Raw genomic sequence first — 20,314 nt, forward strand, 5'->3', positions numbered from 1 at the left:
AAAAAACTTCAGAGTTCTGCAAGACTCTTTCCGCTTCTCTATGATGGCTTTCCACCTGTGGACTTGCTCTGTTTTTACCTTGCATTGCCTCTGTTAATAAAGATAAATAATCTCCATTCTCTCTTTCTGGGGACAGAGGGTGAGGTGTTAGCAGCAAGGGAGTTCTTAATTCTCTGTCTTTATCAATGACATAACTCTTTGGACTACGCTTGTTAGGTAGGAGCTGTTTTCTTTCCCAGGACTGAAGAAAAACCAGAGCGGCTTAGAAATTCCTGGCCATCCATGCCCAGGTGGAACCAATTTGGTAAAAGAACCTTTTGCTGCAAATGTTCTGCAGGTCACTGAGACCGATCGGTTCATACCCATGCTTCCCAGGGAGTTCTCCCCTCAATCCCATGAGCTTCTTTGGGAATGGCACACTTTAGGGAATTCTTGACCTAGAGTAGGAAAAGGTAGCAGTCCTTTATCCCCCTCACATAGATTCTTCTTTAAAAAGTAATAAATTACCTTTGATGACTCAGGGATACCTCCTTGCTTTGATTACCATTACAAGATTTATTTGGTTTGTTCGTAATAAGTGTATTAGGTTTGATCTTACTTTAAAAGCCTGTCCTGGCACAGATGTCTTGCTGAACTGTGAATGGACATCGAGGCTCCTTTTAAAGGAGACTTAAGCATTTGTTGCCACAACCGGATCTGAGCATAATACTGAGCTCAAGAAAGATCATTTTCTCAACAGAAATAATTTATTATTGCCAGAGGTAATGTGAAATTATTTATTTTTTCTTGAAGCATGTTTTTTGTAAATGTTTTCCAGAGATACGTGACTTGAAATTAATGACACTCTCCTTTGTAAAGACTTTATTTCATTTCATGTACTCTATTGACCCCCTGGGAGAATATCCAGTCTAGAGAGGAGAAAACGGACGTGGTGCCAAACAGCCACGAATGCCTCCAGTAGATGAGGTGTTCGCCTGAATGCTTCATGGGGGACTTCATCCCTATGCTGTATTTTGTGTTTTTTGGCATCTTTGGTTCATTTGTGGAAGCTTGTCTGTTAGAATTCCATATACATTTCATTGGCTTTGAAAGATATTGGGGTTGACATAAACCTACTGAAAGGAAAGTTTGCATCGAAAGTAATACATTTCCTAGTCAAAGAAAACACCATTGTTCTGGCATCAGTGGATGTGATTTTTGTTTTCTTTTAACTTCCCAGTAGTAGTGAAGCTATTTGGGTCAGTTATCTGGTAATTGTCAGAAGGAAAGTTATATGTATATTTTACTGGTTAGTGGTTCAGACTGGCCATAAAGTGGGAGGGAAAAGAAAAGGACCTTCTTCCCCCACACATGAGGTCATACTGCTCATCACAGCTTTATGAACATAGTAAGAAACTGAAGTCATCTCTGACTGAGGTTGTCGAGTTGGAGGCGTAACATCTCCCAGAAAAGAACTTCTGTGAGAATTCTGAAAAATCTGTTGATGGAGGCTTCTGCCCATTTAGTATTGTCAGCATATTACTATTGATGTCTTACAATTTCCGGTGTACTTCTCACATAAACCTATAGTGCCTCAGCTAGCTGCATTTTCATTATTTTCCACCAGTCCCACCGATTCAAACTTCCTTCCTTTAACTGTTTGCTTTCATCTTCTCTAAGCCCTGGGGATTCTTCTTGGCTTCCAGAAAAAGTCCTCCTTACTCCCTTCTCCCACTCCCCATTTCTCTTTACATAGCCTTCTTTGTCTAAAGAGTGTCCTGGTGATCAGCAAGCTGTGACAGAGTGTGTGTGAGGCCTGGTGGGTAACGACTGACAACTGCAGGTACGTGTCCAGGGCTCTTAGAACCTTAAAAACCTTCTGCCGTATGAAATAGGATAGGGCCGGTCTTTCTTCTTTTGATTGCTTGCTTTCCTGATTGCTCTTTTGTAGGAGATCCAGTATCTCTTCTACATACTCAGTCTGTATTAGGAGTGTTGGATTTCTCCATAACTCCCCTCTCCGTCTCGGAAATAGACCCAAGGCTTCACTCAGGACCAGAAGATATAGTTAGGGTGGCATGACAGATAGAAATTAGTGAAAAGTTTAGGCTTATCCCAAAAAATAAATGTTTGATACATCTGGGACTTCTTCAAGCTGTCCTCTGCTTTATATAGCAAAGGACAAAATGAATCACTCCATAACAAGGGGTCCTAAGAGATACCAAACTCAATTAAAATTGATTTAACTTGGGGCACCTGGGTGGCTCAGTCGGTTAAGCGGCTGCCTTCCGCTCAGGTCATGATCCCAGGGTCCTGGGATCGAGCCCCGCATCGGACTCCCTGCTCGGCGGGAAGCCTGCTTCTCCCTCTCCCACTCCCCCTGCTTGTGTTCCCTCTCTCGCTGTCTCTCTCTGTCAAATAAACAACTAAAATCTTAAAAAAAAAAAATTGATTTAACTTCTGGGGAGCTGTCCAGATTATACTCCACAAATACTAATATGATAATATCCATTTTAGCCATAAAGCATCTCATTGGATCTCGTGTCTCTTTTCCTAGATTATAGATCATGGACAGTAATAGACTGTCTCTCGAACCAAGAGAGTGTAGATCTCACTGCTTCAGATTTCCAGCACGGAAGGCGAGCCGTGAAGAAGTAGGCTCACATGGCTCTGTTGGAGAATGGCCGTACACGTGACAGGCGGCCTGGCCTGGAGTGGGGCTAACCTTTTCTCATTTAAAGTTCTCTTTTCCCTCCAGAACTCATTGGAGAATCATTTGCATGTTATATTTCATCTGCGTTTATCTCATCCCAAGCTCTTCATCCTTCTGTTGAGTTACATGTTCTCCGGAGTAAATGTTTTCTACTGTCTGACAGTGTAAAAAAAAAAAAAAAAGAAAGAAAAGAAAGAAAAAGGTGAACGGTGGCACAGTTAGCATGAAAAATGGTGAAGATAGGAATAGAAAACGGGAAAATGTATGTCACTCTGGAAGTTCTGTACAGTATAAGAAAAGTGGAGCAATCAATTTCTATTAACATATATATTCTTTTAAATTTAGGAATAGACGGACAGTCTGTGGAAGTGTCCAATATCGTGGACATCCGAAAAGAACATAACCGTGAGATTGCAATGAGAATTTCTTCTAGCATAAACAGTCAAAACAAATTTTATACTGACCTGAATGGATATCAGGTAATTTTCCCTTAAAATGTCTAAGTAATAGCTGTGTTAGTGTGTAACTTTTATATATGGTAGTGGGCCAGTTAATTTTGGATCCTTTGAAAAATATGCTTAAGTTTACAAATTATTTCTAAAGGAAAACTGAATTTTAACAGGTACTTATAGGTTCTATATTCAACCAGATGTCCAAAGTTAGAACAGATATTTGAGAGATTGGTTTGTAGAGCATCTGATTTACGGAGGTAGTGTTTTCAAAGGCAGATTTGGTGACCATTTGCATGTTAAATGCCTTGACACCAAAATATATCTGAATTTGTTTAATAGAAAGGAAACATAATTAGGGATTGGTGGAGTATGTATTTTTCCCCTCATAAAGAAATGGTATGTGTGTATTTAATTTATTACATATATACTTTTAAATGTATAATGTAATAATGGGCTCTTTTAAATTTCAGGAAAGCTCTTTCCCTCTTTTTATCAATAATGTATGTGTATTTACCTTTATGCACACACTTGTGTACATATACATAGACAAAGAAATACAAGCACATATATAGAAATGTGGGCAGGCATGTATTTAATCAAAATGTTCACAAAATAATTTGAAATAGTAATGAGAAAATTGACTCAATTTTTTTCAGATTGTTAGCTCTCTAATTTAATAGGGCTCTTTTGATTGTTACATAAATTTCTATATTCAGAGTATATGTGTGTGACAACATAGCTTTGAAATACTACCACTAAAAACATTAGCATGTTTTTGAGACATTAGCATTTTAGAAATTTCTGGCTATGAATAGAAATAATTTCACAACAAATGCTTTTACTTTGTCTGATTTTCAACTGGGATGAGTGGAAGGCGTTGTGATAATTTTCTCTTCTACAATTTCCTGCAAAGGTTAAATTTAAACCTTTTCCAAAGCATAAAAATTGCATTATACACTTTGAATTTACATGTTAATTCTACCACAGCTGTTTGGTTTTCAAATGAAGCCCTGACTTTATGGTGATTCATTTTCCTTGTGTACAAAAGAAACTCTTTTCTTAAAATCTTACAAAAGCAATTATTTGTATGTGTGGGTGTATACATGAATGAAAAAAACTTAGTAAAAGTGAATAAACATGTGAATTTTCTTTTCAAGGATCGAGCATTTGAATAAATGGGAAAATATTATTTCTAAACTTCTAAATTTCTAAATTTATGACCTAAATATTTCTGCTTCTAAAATAGGCCATTTTTTAAGACTTGGAAAGAGTAGTCCTTGAGCAAAACTAGAAATCTAGACCAACAGGTAGGGAGTGAGGGTGGCAGCCCTATAGTCATGACAGTGTGAATGTCCTTTTCAGTGAGTATACAAGTTAATTTGATTGGGAAGATCCAGATTGGAAAGGAGAAATGGAAAATTCTTTGAAACTCTCTCTTCTTTTTTCTTTCTTTCTTTCTTTCTTTTTTTTTTTTTTTAACATTTTGCAGTTGTTTCTTCAGGTTCATAATTTCCTGGGCCTGTGATACAAATTACCACAAAATGGGTGGCTTAGAACAACAAGAATTTATTCTGTCATAGTTCTGGACACCAGAAGTCCCAAATCAAGATGTCTTCAGGGCCACACTCCCTCCAGAGGCTCTAGGGAAATACTCTTCCTTGCCTGTTGGGGCTTCTGATGGGCTTGTAGACCCATCACTCCACTGTCTGCCTCTGCTGTCCCAGAGTCCCTGTCGTATTCTCCTTGTGTTGCCGTGTGTGTCCTTTCGTGTCCATGTTTCCCGCTTAGAAGGACACCAGCCCTTGGATTAGAGCCCACCCTAATCCACTATACCTTATGTCTGTAGAGATCCTATTTCAGAACAAAATCACATTCACAGGTTATGGATGACCATGAATTTGGGGGACACTATTCAGTACAACCAGTAAGTTAAAGGATGCACTACAGGGTTGTTGTAAAGATTAAAGATCATATTTGTGAATGCCCGTACTTTGTCTCGTTATAATGGGCACTTAATACTATTACATTAACTTTGTACTCCTTTTCTTCTTGAGTGTCATGTCAGACTTGCATGAGCTGAACAGGAGAGATGTCATTTTTATGTGGTGTGAATAAGATACCTCATAACAAAGTCTCTGTTTGATGTTTCCTCCTGAGGTTTGAGGGACTCTCCTCAGCCCCAACCAGCTTAGTGAATTTTCGGTCAAAAAATAAAATAATGTATTTCATGCATTCACATACCAGACCAAGAAAAGTTAAAATATGGAACTACCTACATTGACACTAAAGAGGAAGAATAAGCACTGAAGAGTTTTTAAATATAAATATTAATTTGATTATTTTAATGTAATATGTTAGAGGATTTGATAAGGGGATCTGTGGTATTTATTAAAACTGATTCAAGAATTATAAGAGAGATTTTTTGAAAGGGGATAGAGAGCTATTATGCTTAGCATTCATTACAAAAGCAGTATGTTAGATTTAGATGAGAAATGAATACTTGATACCTTTATAATTTGTTTTATGCAAATATTGGAAAGCTAGAAGACTTTTGTTAAGGATTTTTATTCTGAATTTAAATAGGAATGCCTATTTTAAGAACCTGGATAAGTTCTACCTTTCTCACCTAAAAGTTTTCTAAGATCCTCCTTATTTTTTTTTTTTTTCATATTGTTTGAAAGAATGTTTTAATTCCTAAATTAGCTCTTCCTTTGAACAAGAAAGGAAGCTATACCTTTTTCTTTTTGGAAGAAACGTCATCTGTAGTCAGTACTAATTTTTTAAAGTACATCTGTAAATATCCCTTGATTTCTTTTTTTTAAAGTGAACTGTTTGGTCTTATAGATTCAGCCCAGAATGACGATGAGCAAATTGCCTCTTCAAGCAAATGTCTATCCGATGACCACAATGGCCTATATACAGGACACCAAGCATCGCTTGACATTACTCTCAGCTCAGTCTTTAGGGGTTTCAAGTTTGAAAAGTGGTGCGTGTTGTTTGGATTCTTTTTTGCTCTTACAAGTTTCAGTTCCAAATGTATAATTTTTCTGTTGGTCATATTATTAATTATCATCTTCAGACACCAGCTATTAGTTAATTTTGGTTTTGTGAGAATAACATAAAATAATGCATTTCTTCAATCTTCTGATGAAGAATGAGGGACCTAAAGCTCCATGAAACCATGGCTTCTTAAAGATAATTTTTCTCTCCTGATAGCTCATTGTTTGCACAAGCCTCTGTCGTTGTCATAATGGAATGGCTGTGGAAACTCTCCCAGAAGCCAAAGAGGAGAGGGAGCTGGGGTAAAAGTTAGAAATTCCCAGAGTTGCCTAAGTTCGCAAAGGCGGGACGTAACAGTTCAAACCTAGGTCCTTCTCTGAATCGTATCGTTCTAGGGCACTTCTACCCGAAAGAAGAAAGGGAGTTGCAATGATACAGCTAGGCAGATAAAGAGGTGACAGACACAACTTTAAGGATTCCAAAAGATAGAACAAGATGGAAAGAGAAAATAAATCGTAAACACAGATTAATTTTTATAAAACCTTCTATGGAGAGGCGTATGTCCTTTATAATACATATTTTTTCATTATCATTTATATGTAGTCAAATTGCTCTTCTTTCTTACATATTAAGAGTTGCTAAGACAAATGTCTTAAGGAGCCAGGCAGATAATAAAGGTGTGCAGGTACCTGACGTACCCTTTGCCCCAAACCCACTTTTTTAATTGGGCATATACATACATTCCATATGTCCACCCCCACAAAAAAGCATACTACTCATCTTCTTTTGTGGCTTTCATTACACAGACTCATGAGATGATACCATAAAGACATTAACGCTGTTAGAAAAATAATAATGGCCTCACATCAGGGATGCAGCGGGGAGTGGTGGGGCTTCGGCAAACTGGGGCACACCATTCCCAGTGAACGGTGGGGCAGCCGCTGCTCAGCGCCAGGTTGTTGTCACCATGGGGAAAGGGGCCCAGGGTTGCCAAATTTTTCTGCTTCTGAAGAGCCCAGGAGTCTGGAATTTTTTATGTTTTTATTTTTATTTTTTTTGGAGATTTTATTCATTTATTTGACAGAGAAAGAGAGAGACAGCGAGAGAGGGAACATAACCAGGGGGAGTGGGAGAGGGAGAAGCAGGCTTCCCAGGGAGCAGGGAGCACAATATGGGGCTCGATCCCGGGACCCCGGGACCATGACCTGAGCTGAAGGCAGCCGCTTAATGACTGAGCCACCCAGGCACTCCATATGTTTTGATTTTTAAAAAATTAAGTCAACTATTTATAGATTGGACAACTTCACATAAAATTCCTAAATGTGGTTTAGGGACAGAGGAGCTTTATTTCTCAGCTTGCCTTTGTCAAGGGAAGTGACATAACTGTCTACTCCATGATTGCTCCAGTCCTAATGTCTAGTTCCCTATTTAAGGACCCAGCTTTGAGAATTTAAGGCAACGTTTAAAAATGGGGGGCTCAAGAGTCACACCTGGCCCAGGTGCCCCTGCTACAGACAGCCAAGCACCCTAGCATTTCAGTACCTACAAACAGAAGAACAATTTGAGTACAGCCCAGGAGATTTACTGAGTGTCACATATTATGAGGGCTAACATTTGGAGGCAGGGAGAAGAGAGAAACTGCCAAGAGATTGATGTACTCATTTGGGTGTGACATGATCAAGCTCTAGATGGCCAATTCGTCCCAGTGCCTGAGGAGCACATTCTAGACAGTTGTGTTCTAAAATAAATATGGAGGTAGTAACAACGAAAATTCTGACCATCACTGGCAGTTTTATGTACTGGGTACCTAAATTGAGAAGAAAGAACTAAACAGAGTTGGATTGACTGTGTGAAAATAATAGTTATTAAAATATTTTATGTATTGCTCTTTTATGCCAAAAGATCATTTAGTACTGTAACAAATGTGAATGAGTGGATGGATGAATATGCATATATTTTTATGTATGACTAGGTTTTTTTTTTAGTGTAAATATATGACTGTGGCTCTGGGTGGTTTTTTGCTTTGTTTTGGATAGGGTTTTTTGGTTTGTAGTCTCATAGCCTAATTCTTAGCTTACAACTTAACCTAGAGGAGGTGTGGAATTACTGCACAGCCAATGAAGGAACCAAATATGGCCTCTTCTTGAACTAGAGGAGAGAGGATAGTTGATGCCACTAACTTAATACCAGGGAGGGAAGGGGGTACGTGCTGGGTGTCTCCAAATCCTGGGGTTTCTTCAGAGAATCACCAGATACCAAGTAACCAAAACGCTTAGTCTTTCAAATCCTTTTTAGATTCTACACATCTGTATTTGCCTTGTTACTCCAGGTGTGATGTATGTTTCCTAATGAACCTCGTAAATGTTTTTAAATTCCAGGTGCTACCACTAAAAATTTTAGAGGACATAATTTACTCTTCAGATTAATTCTTTTTAAATTTCACTTAAGTTTGATCTGTCTCATTTTTAAATTTCTTACCAAATTTTACCAGACATTTATGAAGAAGAACGGAAATAAAGTCCTGTTTTTTGCATTTATCCTAGCTGTTTTGAGAAAGCCCTTGGTACTTTGGGCTATATGGATCTGTCTCCTTGGCTTAAATCAGGACCGTGCCTAAACTTATGTGATTGTCACTGGATGTTTGTATTAAATAACTCTGGCCAGTTTGTTTGTTTGTTTGTTAGGTCAGATTGAAGTTATCATGGATCGAAGACTCATGCAAGATGATAATCGCGGCCTTGAACAAGGTGTCCATGATAACAAGGTTACAGCTAATTTATTTCGACTACTACTGGAAAAAAGAAGTGTGAATACGGTAGGAAAAAAATAATAACTCATACGTTCTGATGTTGTTTGTTCTTTGCCACCCAAAATTTGAAATTATGACTGTCCACTTTTTTTATGATTTTCAGTTCCCAGGATTGAGATATCCTTATAATAGGTGTAGCCTATATTGACAAAAAAGAGAACTTCAGTTACACATATGTCAGATTTGCATTTAGGTCATCTTATTTTTTATTTTTCCTTATTATGTAGATGTAAAATGTTAAAGAATCAGTTTGGGTGAGATTTTCTGAGATTATTTTGAAAGAAAATAAGAGTTGAATTTAAGAATAGAACTTAATCACATACTTAGATTAAGTTTGATTAGTAAAATTTATGGGAAACCTTAGTGTGCTTATTCTAGTCTTAGACTCCTCAATTAAAAATGGATTTACTTGTCTATCTTCTTGCTCAGTTTTCATTTCTCAAGACAAAACCTCAGCATTCCATTAAAAAAATCTGGCTAAAGCTCAGTTGGATGTAAACCAACATGACAATACGCCTCTTCAAGGCTACACAAAAGTCATCATCACAGTCCTCCGTGCTTTACTGATTTCCCACCTCAGATGATCTGTACACAGCCCTTTTTTTCTCACTCTGCTCTCCTTCTTTCTTCACTGATCCATTTCAGATCTTTTCTACTCTTTTTAGCTGGTGGCCTCACCATCGACTTCACATCTGACAGGGCTCTCTGTTCTGGGTATCAACCATCTCCTCCCACCCTTTCCTTCTTCCCTCATGTTGCAATAGAGACATTTTTACCTTCCTTTCCTCCCAGGCCAGTACCTCCACTTGTCCTTGCAACGTACCCCAGCACCCTCCTCAGCATCACCATCCTCCTTCCCTCTCTCTGCCCTTCATAGCTGACATTTCCCTAGGAAAGAAACCCTTTCTGCAGGCTTTTAGACACTCTTCATTTTCTCCTATTAAAAATAAAAACCAAGGGCGCCTGGGTGGCTCAGATGGTTAAGCGTCTGCCTTCGGCTCGAGTCATGATCCCAGGGTCCTGGGATCGAGTCCCACATCAGGCTCCCGGCTCAGCGGGGAGCCTACTTCTCCCTCTGACCCTCTCCCCTCTCATGCTGTTTCTCGCTCGCTTGCTCTCTAAAAAATAAATAAAATCTTTAATAAATACATACATACATACATACATACATACATACATACATACATACATACCAAAAACAACCTCCACACAGACTCATGTCCATTTGCCCTGCTCTCCCGTCCTGTCTTCCACACCCAGTTGAGCCGCTTTGGAAGATGGGTTTATTTCATTGCTTCCGTGTCACACTCAACTCATTTCAGATTTGCTTTAGCTTCCCCCACCACACACACACCCTTGCCAGTGTCATGAGATCCACCATCTTACTTCACCTTGCAGCAGCATTCGACACTGACCATGTCACTTCTTAGAAGGCAGTCTAGCCAGGGATTCCGTGGTGCCATGCTCATCTGGTTTTCCTCCTAGCTCTCAAGTGGTTCTTTATCTCTCTGATGGTTATTAAGCCATTAAATGTCAGAGTCCTCAAGGGTTGGCCCCACGCCTTCTCCTTTTCTCGTTTTATATGTTCTCCCTCTGCAATCTCTCCTACTCCTGTGGCTTTGGTGACCACCTCTACGCAGATGAAACCCACACATATAGTTCACCTCTTACCTGCAGACCCATCTACCTAGCTGCATCCTGCTATTCAGACCCGACATATCCATGATCACTCTCATGATCTCTCTTCCCTTCCCCCCAGACCTGCTCTTTTCTAGTGTTTGCTCTCTCGGGGACTAGTACCACCTTCCATCCAGTGCCACATACATAGCAGTCATCTCTCATTGATACTTCTCCTTTGCCTGCCCCTTTCTTAAAACAATGATCACCAGTGTTGACTATCTTATTGCCTAAATATTTCAAATCTATAAACTTGCTTATTTTGACCACCATTATCTAAAGAAACATCATGTGTTTCCTGAATCATTCTGCTCTTCTTTTCCTTCCATATTTGTTCTCAAATCAAGTAAGCAAAGTGATTCATCTTTTCAAAATTCAATCTGACCTCAGTGCTCCCTTCTTAACCCTCAGGTGTCTTCTCATTGCTCTCCTAATAAAAGCCAAAATCCTTCCCATGGCCTGAAGAGCCCTTCATGATCTGGGCCCTGCCTGTCCCCCAGCTTCATCCAGCATGACTCGTGTTATTTCTGCTCTAGGCCCACTAGTTTTCTTTCAGTCCCAAGTGCTCCCTACGCACCTGGGGCCCACAGCACCTTTGCATTTGTGGTTTCATTCTGTGCCCAGGGAACTCTTCATAATAGTTCAGGCCAAAGCTGCCTTGGTCAACTGCTTTTTCTTGACCAGGCCAGATCACCATCCTCAGTGCCTCCTCAGAATTGCGCATCTGTCCTCCGTGCATAGATGTGATTATATTTGATCATTGTCTCTCTCCTCTTTTGGACCATAACTTCATGAGAGTGGGGGCCATGTTCCTCTGCTTCTAGAATTGTTCCTGGTAGAGGAAGCACCCGATATGTGTTGCATGAATGAATGCACAAATGCATAAATGAGTGAGCTGTAATAGCGCATGGTGCCACCGCATTTATCCCAGCCCCTGCTTACTGCCTTGTCATACTCGGCATGTTCTCTTCCCCTGCTCCATTCCAGGGACTTGTCTGCTTCATTTTTATGTACCCCACAGGGCTCCTTGCCTATGGTAGCTATTCTATAAATAAAACACTGGTTGATTGAATGAAATGGCAACAGCTCATTAAAGCCAAGAATTCTTTCAGTATCTAGAATCTTTTAGGAAAAAAGATTTTAATATCCATTTTTAGATGTCAAGATTTAAACCAGTTCTTGGGACTCATGGTTTAAATCAATTACTGACAAGATAGCTTAATTTGAGGACTAAAACTGCACAGGAAAATCATTGTCTGAGTGCTGGCAGCTACTGTCTTTTTCTCCTCCCGAAAATGTCTCTGGCTTTTATGATTTTTTTTTTTCTCTCTATATAGACACTAATTTGCAAAGCTTCTATTAACTATGGCAATAAGCATTTTCATGTCAGATCTATAAAGCTTTCACTTAGAAGTGAAATAATTTGTTTATTCCCATTCAAAACTCCTTGGATAGTAATTGATTGAAATTTGATCCAGTGTTTGTATAATCCTATGTTGGTTAAATTTTTCTTTTTGCTCAACTATAGATTCTTGGACTTAAATCAATAGTTTCTTTTAAATAAAAAATGAACTAGAGAAGAGAAAATACATTTTAATTTCTAGTGCAATTGATTAAAAAGGCATTTGATTAAGGAATGTTCCATCTCCTATAACTTAAACTTTGCAGAAAGTGTTTTTATTTTCAACTCAGACTCTCATGTTTAAGATGTCGATGGTAGGAACCATGGTGAGGAGACAGTCTCTGTACAGGAAGGCATTTTAGTAGAAAGTCTTCAGCCTGCCAGAGCCTCTGGGAGGAGTTATCTGGGTGACTAAGTGGAACCGAATCCTGTTCGTGAGTGTTCTGCAGAGAGGCAGTGAGAACAAGGACTGGAATGATACTTGCTGTGAGATGTGCAGATGCCCAGGGGGTTACTGTAGCTATGTGAGGTGGACTATCATCCATGTGTAATGACCAACGGAAGCGGAAAGTGGGAATTGTCTCTTTGGCATTGACCCTTTAGGTTTTGTTTCTTTGACACTTACTCCCTATCCCTTCCTGCTGAAGACTGCTATAGGTAGAGGGCATTGAACCAGGAATTAGAAGTGCTGGGAAGTGTTCAGGTATTACAGTTGTGTCATTTTACCTGTGGATACCAGTTCTTTACATGTCAGGAAAAGGAGCTAGGAGAGATCAGATGAAAAGCTCAAATGCTGACAGGACTCAGAAAAGTGATGGCATGAGGGAGGTTGGTCAGGTTTAAGGGCAAACACGTAAGTGAGGTGACCCCAGGTCTGTGATGAGTGAGGACACATCCCACCAAGGAGCTACAACTCAGCTGCACTTGAGGGAATATGGGGGCCCAGGGTGACTTGGGTTTCCAGTGTTTTGGGTTTAAAAAAAAAAAAAAAGCTACCTGTTTTAGGGAGTTTTTTTGTTGTTGTTGACAATTTCACTGTGAAATCTCCTGGATTTTTTTTCTTTTTTGAGAGTTGGCCAAAAAACAGACAACTTTTTAATACCATGCAGACCTATCAAAACCTATCTGTAGGCAGATTTAGCTCACAGATCACCAGGCTTCACCTCTGCGCTAAATGAGATATATTTCTAAATCTTATGATTCATTAATTTTCATCAATTATTTCTTCTGTCTCTTTTTACCACATCCTTTCTCCTACTGTATTTTTCTCTCCTTTATTTATATTACATTTACTTGTTGATAGATTAAGTTTAAAAAAACATTTATCAAGTTCTCACCATGTATCAGGTCATACTGAATAAGCCAAAGTGACTCAAAATATCATCTCTTATTGTCTTAGATAATTTATTTAGCAAGTTTTGCTGTAGATGGATGGAAACCTTTGATGTTTAGGGATCAGATAACTTAAATGGGCTTCATGAAGGACACCATGGAGCCTAGCAGGAAGTTCTGATTTATAAAATAAGGGCTGGAACCCAATGGAGATCTCAACTTCTTGTGGTTTGGATCAGAATGTGCTATAAACTCTTTATAATTTCATACAGAATGCAAGGAGAAAGCTAGATCTGAACAGCTTGAAGCCTTCCAGCCCACAAGGAACCAAATAATGTTTAGAGTAGTATTTTAGTACTGCAAGGCTGGAGAATTCATTTACAGCTTAAAATTTCCTATAGCAAACATGTGTTATAAGCTTTGGGTTTATCATAAAGGTTACAGTTAAAAGATTACCTTTCCAGGAGATTAATCAAAAGGTGATAATTCACCAGCTAAATATCTTGTCGAGCCCCTCGTTGCTATAAACATGTTAAGAAAGTGCATGAATCATGGAACCTTCTGTGAGATTTTGTCCCACCCTGCCTGGCCAGCTTCCAGCAGCGTTATTTGTTCGTGGTGCTTTTATAGCTCTGAACCACAAATCTTCCCTAAACTTCTCTCCCTTATCCTGCTTAGGACAGTAAATGGCACAGTTCTTGAATTCTCGAAGCACTTACAGTCATGATATTGTTTCCTTTGACGAGACTTAGCATTAACATGTTTCTGAGTCTGAATCATTTTCTTAATCCAAAACTAGTTAAAGGATGAGACTCAGACATTTGATTGCAAAGGCAGCGGTTTCTTCTACAAGGTTGGGAGGATGTCTGGGGTGATGGTTCCCAGGACGTGTCCACAGAGCTGTGTCAGACTGACCGAGATTTGAGATTCACTCTGGGGGCTGTTAAGCTTTGGCTTCCTAGGGCTCACCCCTGGAAATTCTGATTAAGTAGATTTGGGTTAGGGTTCGGGGATCTATGTTTAAAGCTCCCCAAGCCATTTTTATGTATGGTAGGTTGCAGGGGGGCACTGAGAGTCAAGGGAACTGGTGTGGTTGGGAGGAAGAGTATATATGCACATTACTGTTTGAAAGGTATACATAATCCATCAAGAAGTATCCCACCTATTCACTGAAGTGTCCAGGGATTCCTCCAAGAGCATAGAACAAAGCCAGAGAGCTTTCTCTGAATGTTACTTGACCTAGAATGGACTTAATGCCTTCTGATTCTGATACGGCAGGTGTCTTCTTTTCTGTTGGGATCTTTTATCTTTTATTATTGAAAAGTGATTTTGTCAGCAATCCTGCCCTAGATTATGAAGTCCTTTGATCTTGGAGTACATTTAAAGTTTCCAGTTGAAACTGTTCCCTCAGTATTCAACAACATGCATTAAATTTCAGTATTGTTGGTGAATATTATTATATATGCTTTTTTAATCTTTCTTTTAAAAAAAGAGTGTGGGATGGGTGCATATTTTATTTACAAGTCATTTAGACCTTGTGTCAGTATCTCAGTATGCACTGTCCCTCTACTGCCATTAATTTTTTTTCTTTCTCCATAGTCTGAATTGTAATGACATCTACAGTTCGCTGCTGGCAAGATGCTTGTCACTCTTTGCTCAATACCCTCTGTTCAGTGCTAATCTGACATTCTGAATTTTAAGCCCCGTATCTCCTATAAATCCTATCTTTTCGGCCAGATAAGTAGCCAAGCCTTTTATTTGAGCCCTGTATTGCAGAAAGGATGCAAAATCAGAGGATATCAGTGAAATGGACAGTTTAAAAATAAGATACAAAATTAAATTTGTTCCACATGTCACTGTTGATCAAAAAACCTTTCTACATAAATTATTTTCTCTTCTCAGTGTTTTTCTCTGTGTGCTCTTATACCTTAGGCATTATTGGTTAAGATTCTACTTAGTCATCGATTTAGTTAATTGAGTGTGTCATCTACCATATGTCTATTGCCAGCCCTGGCAGACTTGTTTAATGTTTGAACATGCAGAACCACTTGTCTTTAAGTATATACCATAGCAATGACTAAAGTACTTTTAAATTCTACTGAATAATTGTGTACTAGGTAAATATGTACTAACTATTATATAACATAATTTAACAGTTTCAGTTCAGTGGTAGTGATTTACCAAATTTAACAGATGATATAGGTATACTCCTTGTGTTATTTTAAAAACCTTATTTATTTTGAGAGTTTTTCCCCAAAAAATCCTGTCATTGGGTAACATGTATGGAGCATAGCTTCAGATCACAAGATGTTATGGTCTAGTTGAGTGTATAAATGAAACCATGAGTATATGGTGGGTAAAACCTGAGGGAGAAGAGATCACATTTGATGATGTGCAAGATGTGTGAATATCCCAGCCCATCTATTTAAGAATTTTGTGGTAGGTTGAGAAAGAGTTTCCGTAAAATGTTATGCCTTGTCCTAAAATGTTTTTTGGAAAATGTTATCAGGATTTTTAGTACTAAAGCAATGGAAAAAAGATCTTTCTAAACATGAGTTAGGTGGACACTGTTCATTTTCTTGTATTGCTTACAAATGGACTTGGTAATCTCTATGTTGGCTAAGACTGTTATTTACAAAATATAAAATTAAAATATTTGTTTTTGTTTATATTTCTTTTCTATTTAAACCCTGTCAGGTAATTCCATTAATATTGTGAAAACTGCATATATATATAACACTTAAGCATTTCTGTTTTTTCTTGATAGGAAGAAGAAAAGAAGTCAGTCAGTTATCCTTCTCTCGTTAGCCACATAACATCCTCTTTCCTGAATCATCCTGTCTTTACAATGACAGAAAAGATCCCCGTGCCCACCCTTCAGCTGCTAGGTGAATTCTCTCCGTTACTGTCATCTTTGCCTTGTGACATTCATCTCGTTAATCTGAGGACAATACAGTCAAAGGTATATCCCAAAATGTATCTATAAAGAATTACTTTTTTGTGATGTATTTGATATAAGGGGATGAGAAGCAGAAAGAACTGCAGCTGACCCTTGAACAGCATGAGCTGGAATTGCACTGGTCCACTTACACAGATTGTTTCCCATAAACACACTACAGGACTGAAAATGTATTTTATCTTCCTTATGATTTTCTTAACATCATCTTTTCTCTAGCTTCTTTTATTATAAGAATACAGTGTAACATACATATAACATACAAAATGTGTGCTGATCACCTGTTCATGTTATCAGTAAGGCTTCCAACCAAGAGTAGGCTATTAGTCGTTATGTTTTGGGAGAGTCAGAGTCATGCGGATTTTTGACTCGGGGGAGGGGGATCATCGCCCCTAACCCCCGGACAGCTCAAGGGTCAACTGTACTGTGGGTTTTACTGCTCCTCAAGGAGACGTTAAGAGGACTTGGCCTTTAGGCAAAATCATTCTACCTTTCATTTGACTGTTGCTGTGTAGTTTAGAGCATATCCCACTACTAATTTCTGTTATTCCCGGAAAAGTTCTATGTGGTGAGAAGGTCAGGGTATATTATCTTTGTACAGATAAGAAAGCAAAAACTGGCCCTGGGGTCACATTATAGTAGGTGGGAGAACAGGCCGTAAGATCAGCTCTTCTAGCATTTTCCATTCATTTCTCCTTGTTAGCCAGTGTTTCTTGAGGAGTTAGAGAATTAAGAAGCATAGCATTTAATTATTTCTGTATCAGAGGCCTTGTACATTCATATCTTTCTCTTGAAAATCACTGCAACTCAGATGTTTGCATTGAGAAACCCAACTATTTAGAGACATCCAAAGATATACTAGAGGAAGAGAGGGGAAGGTTTTATTAGATTTGGAAATTTAATTCAGTTAGACTGCTTTTGTTTACATGTATGCCTACTTTTAAAGTCAGAGATTGCATTTGAAAAGAATAAAAATTAGACATTTGACATCATTTTTATCTTTTGTAGAGCTGTTTTGTGATATTGTGAATTGACATATGTGTAGCTGCAAATAGTCTTAAGTGCTTAGGGATTCTGCAGGGAATGTAATAAATGGTCTGAGTATGAAAAGAAGAGAATGCTCATGTTTGAAGACCACATAAGAAGAGAAAAATGTTTCGTTTAAGCACAAAGAACTAAAGCAAACCAAGTAAAGTAAGGATAAATGCCTGCAAATTTGGACATATAGGGCTTTTAAAACTGTATGACCAAGAGAAGGAACTTAGGCCTATGTAGGAATATCCATGAGGCTTATGATAATGAATACAGGTGAACACAGGAGGCCTGCGTATATCTGCATGTGTCAAAAGCCTTGTTTGATCATGCGAACGAACCAGGATTTATTTCGTGCCTACTACGTGCCAGTTATAGCTAAAGGCACTAGGGATACTGTCATGAGCAAACCAGACAATCACCCCTGCGTTTCTGAAGCATGGATTCTGGTGGGAGGAGAAAAATAAGAAAAAATAAGAGAAACATATAATGTGTTAGATGGTGATAAGTGTTAGGGAAAATAGGGAAGGATGGTTCTGGAAGATGATGCGAGTTTGCATAGTGTGGTTGGAAGAGGACCTTGCAGAAAGGGTGTTAATGGAGTAAAAATCTGAAGGAGGTTAGAGAGTAAGTGACTCATGCAGATTTCTGGGGGTAGAGTGGTCCAGGAAGAGTTACAAGCAAGTAGAAAGGCCTAAACGTGGGTGCCGTGGTGAGAATAGAAGCTCCATGTGAGCTGGTCTTTTCTTTGATTCCTTGCTGCATCCTGTTGCCTAGAAGAATGGTTGCACATAGAAGGGGCTCAGCAACAATTTGCTGATTGAGCGAATCTCATGAGCTCTGTTTCTAGGATTCTGCTAGTCTTTTGTGGGTCAACTTTTTGACTCATGGAAAGAACACACCAGCGATGGATAGCCTCCCTGAGCTTTTCCTCTCATTAATTCATAAGCCAAAGGGAATGAGGGGATGGGGGGGTGGTACTAAAGACTCTGAGCCTCAGGTTGCCACCTCTGGGCATGATGGTAGAGGACATTAGCAACCTAAGGATCTGAAGGCTTCTGGGGCACATGGCGGCCACTGTTCCTTAGCCTCGTTTCTAGATGACTCTTTCCCATGATTGTTTTCTGGAAGCAGATCCAGTTGTCTGGAGTCAATGAATGTTGCTATTCAGTTGGTTCACACTCTGAAGAATTCGGCTCCGTGTGGTCTGGTCTCCACTCACTATGTCCGCTTGGCTTCCCCTTGTTCCTCACACCCTTCAACAGGTGGCCCACCTCCACTCCCTGATGGCTGGCCGAGTGCCGACTCAGCTGCCCGTTATAAAATGGGGCTGATATCAGATCTGCCTGCTGCGGGTCTGTTGTGAGCAACACATAAACTAATGCTTGTGAAAGCCCTTTGGAAACAGAAGTGCTTTATAAACATACGTTGTCCTGATGGTGCTTATGGTACTTGCCGGCTCAGGTGCAAACTAGGGTTTTAGCAGAGGGAATAGAAAGCAATTTAACAATCTGACCAGGAAGAATAAAGGCTGAAATATTATGTGTAACCATAACTAGCACACTGGCACATGATCAGAAGTCGGTATTATTGGGGGCTGTTTTACTTTATCCTATCAATCAGTGCCGGTTCCTGTGTTAGTCTTTGACTCTTAGCACATATTTCTAACAGTTGGTTAAAAGCTCACCGGTAATCCAAGGGGATTGATTTGTCCATTCAAAATCACTTCTTTAAAGAATTGCATTCTGTCCCTTAACCTCTGATAATAGGAAAATAATCATTGAAAGAAGCTGACGTAGGTATTGAATCAAAGAAAGCTCGGTACTTAAAAAGGTGTCAAGTGTAATTTCATGGTTACACTAAAAGAAGACAAAAATCACTTGGAAGAAATCCAGAAACCAGACCTCAGCATTTTGGATTGTATCCCTATTTCTGTGTGCTGGCAGCTCCAAACATATAATAATGAATTGTTCCTCTGGAGGTTGCAAAGCATTTTTCCCATTGAAGTAGTGTGAACATAGCTCTTAGCTTCCAAGCCAGACCAGGGTCTCCACTGGCCTGTATGTAAGTAAGCATTTTCCTAACTACCACCTCCCACAAGAAACGTGTCTGAGAACCACCTTCACACGATGGAGGCATGTCTTTGTTTCTGCCGCACCTCCTCGTCGGCAGCGGGATGGAGGAGGCGCCTGCTTGCCCAGCTCCCGGGTCACCGTCTGATGGTTCCTCAAGTTCTAAACGTCACATGGGCAGCCTGACTCCTCAGGGAGAAAGGGGTTATGGACTCGAGCAACAGTGAGAGAGGCAAGGTAAGGTTGGAGGTGTTGCTAACCCACCAAGGTGCTGCAGCATTTCCAGCTACCAGTCCTCAGAGACCTATGTGTCCAGATCACACCAGGGAGATTTTGAAATAGAGAAGACTTACAAATTTCCCCATCTCTGAGATTCTGATTCCCTAGGTCTGGGGTGGGGCAACTTAGGAATCAGTAATTTTCAAAAACTCTCATGATTCTAGAAATTACTGTTATCTCCATTGACTAAATTGGGAAAGTAAAAGTTAGAAATTAAATGACTAAGATAAAATTACACAGTGGTACATGGCAGAATTAGGGGCCACATGCAGGTTTTCTGAATCTGGGTGCTGTACAGGGCCTCAGAGGGTGGCGTTTGACTTCTTAAGAGTTACTAAATCTGTTCCTCAGAGTCCAGTTTTTCAGGAATTATTCTGTATTGGTAGATGAGTTTATGGTTTTATATAAGCATATGTTGCTCTTATTTTATATGTTTTTGGAAAAAACTGATTGCATGTCATCTAGTTGCAGTCAGAGGACGATGGGAGCAGGCATCTCTTAAACCCTGCCTCGCAGCACCGCCGAGTGTGCCAGTGAAGTCCCGTCTAGCAGTGAACTGTCAGCCTTCTCCTCCTGGAGGCTCGGCCCCCCTCTCTTCTCTTTACCATCTC

General features: G+C 39.5%; 1 protein-coding gene across 1 annotated transcript in view; it reads left to right on the forward strand.

Moving 5' to 3' along the window:
* The first annotated feature begins 501 nt into the window (after nt 1-501).
* Nucleotides 502-20,314, forward strand: part of LOC135363103 (alpha-mannosidase 2-like) — a 28,106-nt gene continuing 8,293 nt past the window's right edge. Inside the window, exons 1-4 of the mRNA XM_064583790.1 lie at nt 502-3,171; nt 5,989-6,130; nt 8,829-8,959; nt 16,132-16,326. Coding sequence (XP_064439860.1) covers nt 2,923-3,171; nt 5,989-6,130; nt 8,829-8,959; nt 16,132-16,326 — 717 coding nt within the window. The 5' untranslated portion in view covers nt 502-2,922. The remainder of the gene's footprint in view (nt 3,172-5,988; nt 6,131-8,828; nt 8,960-16,131; nt 16,327-20,314) is intronic.

The sequence above is a fragment of the Mirounga angustirostris genome, unplaced genomic scaffold (assembly GCF_029215605.1).
Source record: "Mirounga angustirostris isolate CCGP_5_RB_7025 unplaced genomic scaffold, mMirAng1.0.hap1 SCAF_18, whole genome shotgun sequence".
In the NCBI taxonomy this organism is placed as follows: Eukaryota; Metazoa; Chordata; class Mammalia; order Carnivora; family Phocidae; genus Mirounga; species Mirounga angustirostris.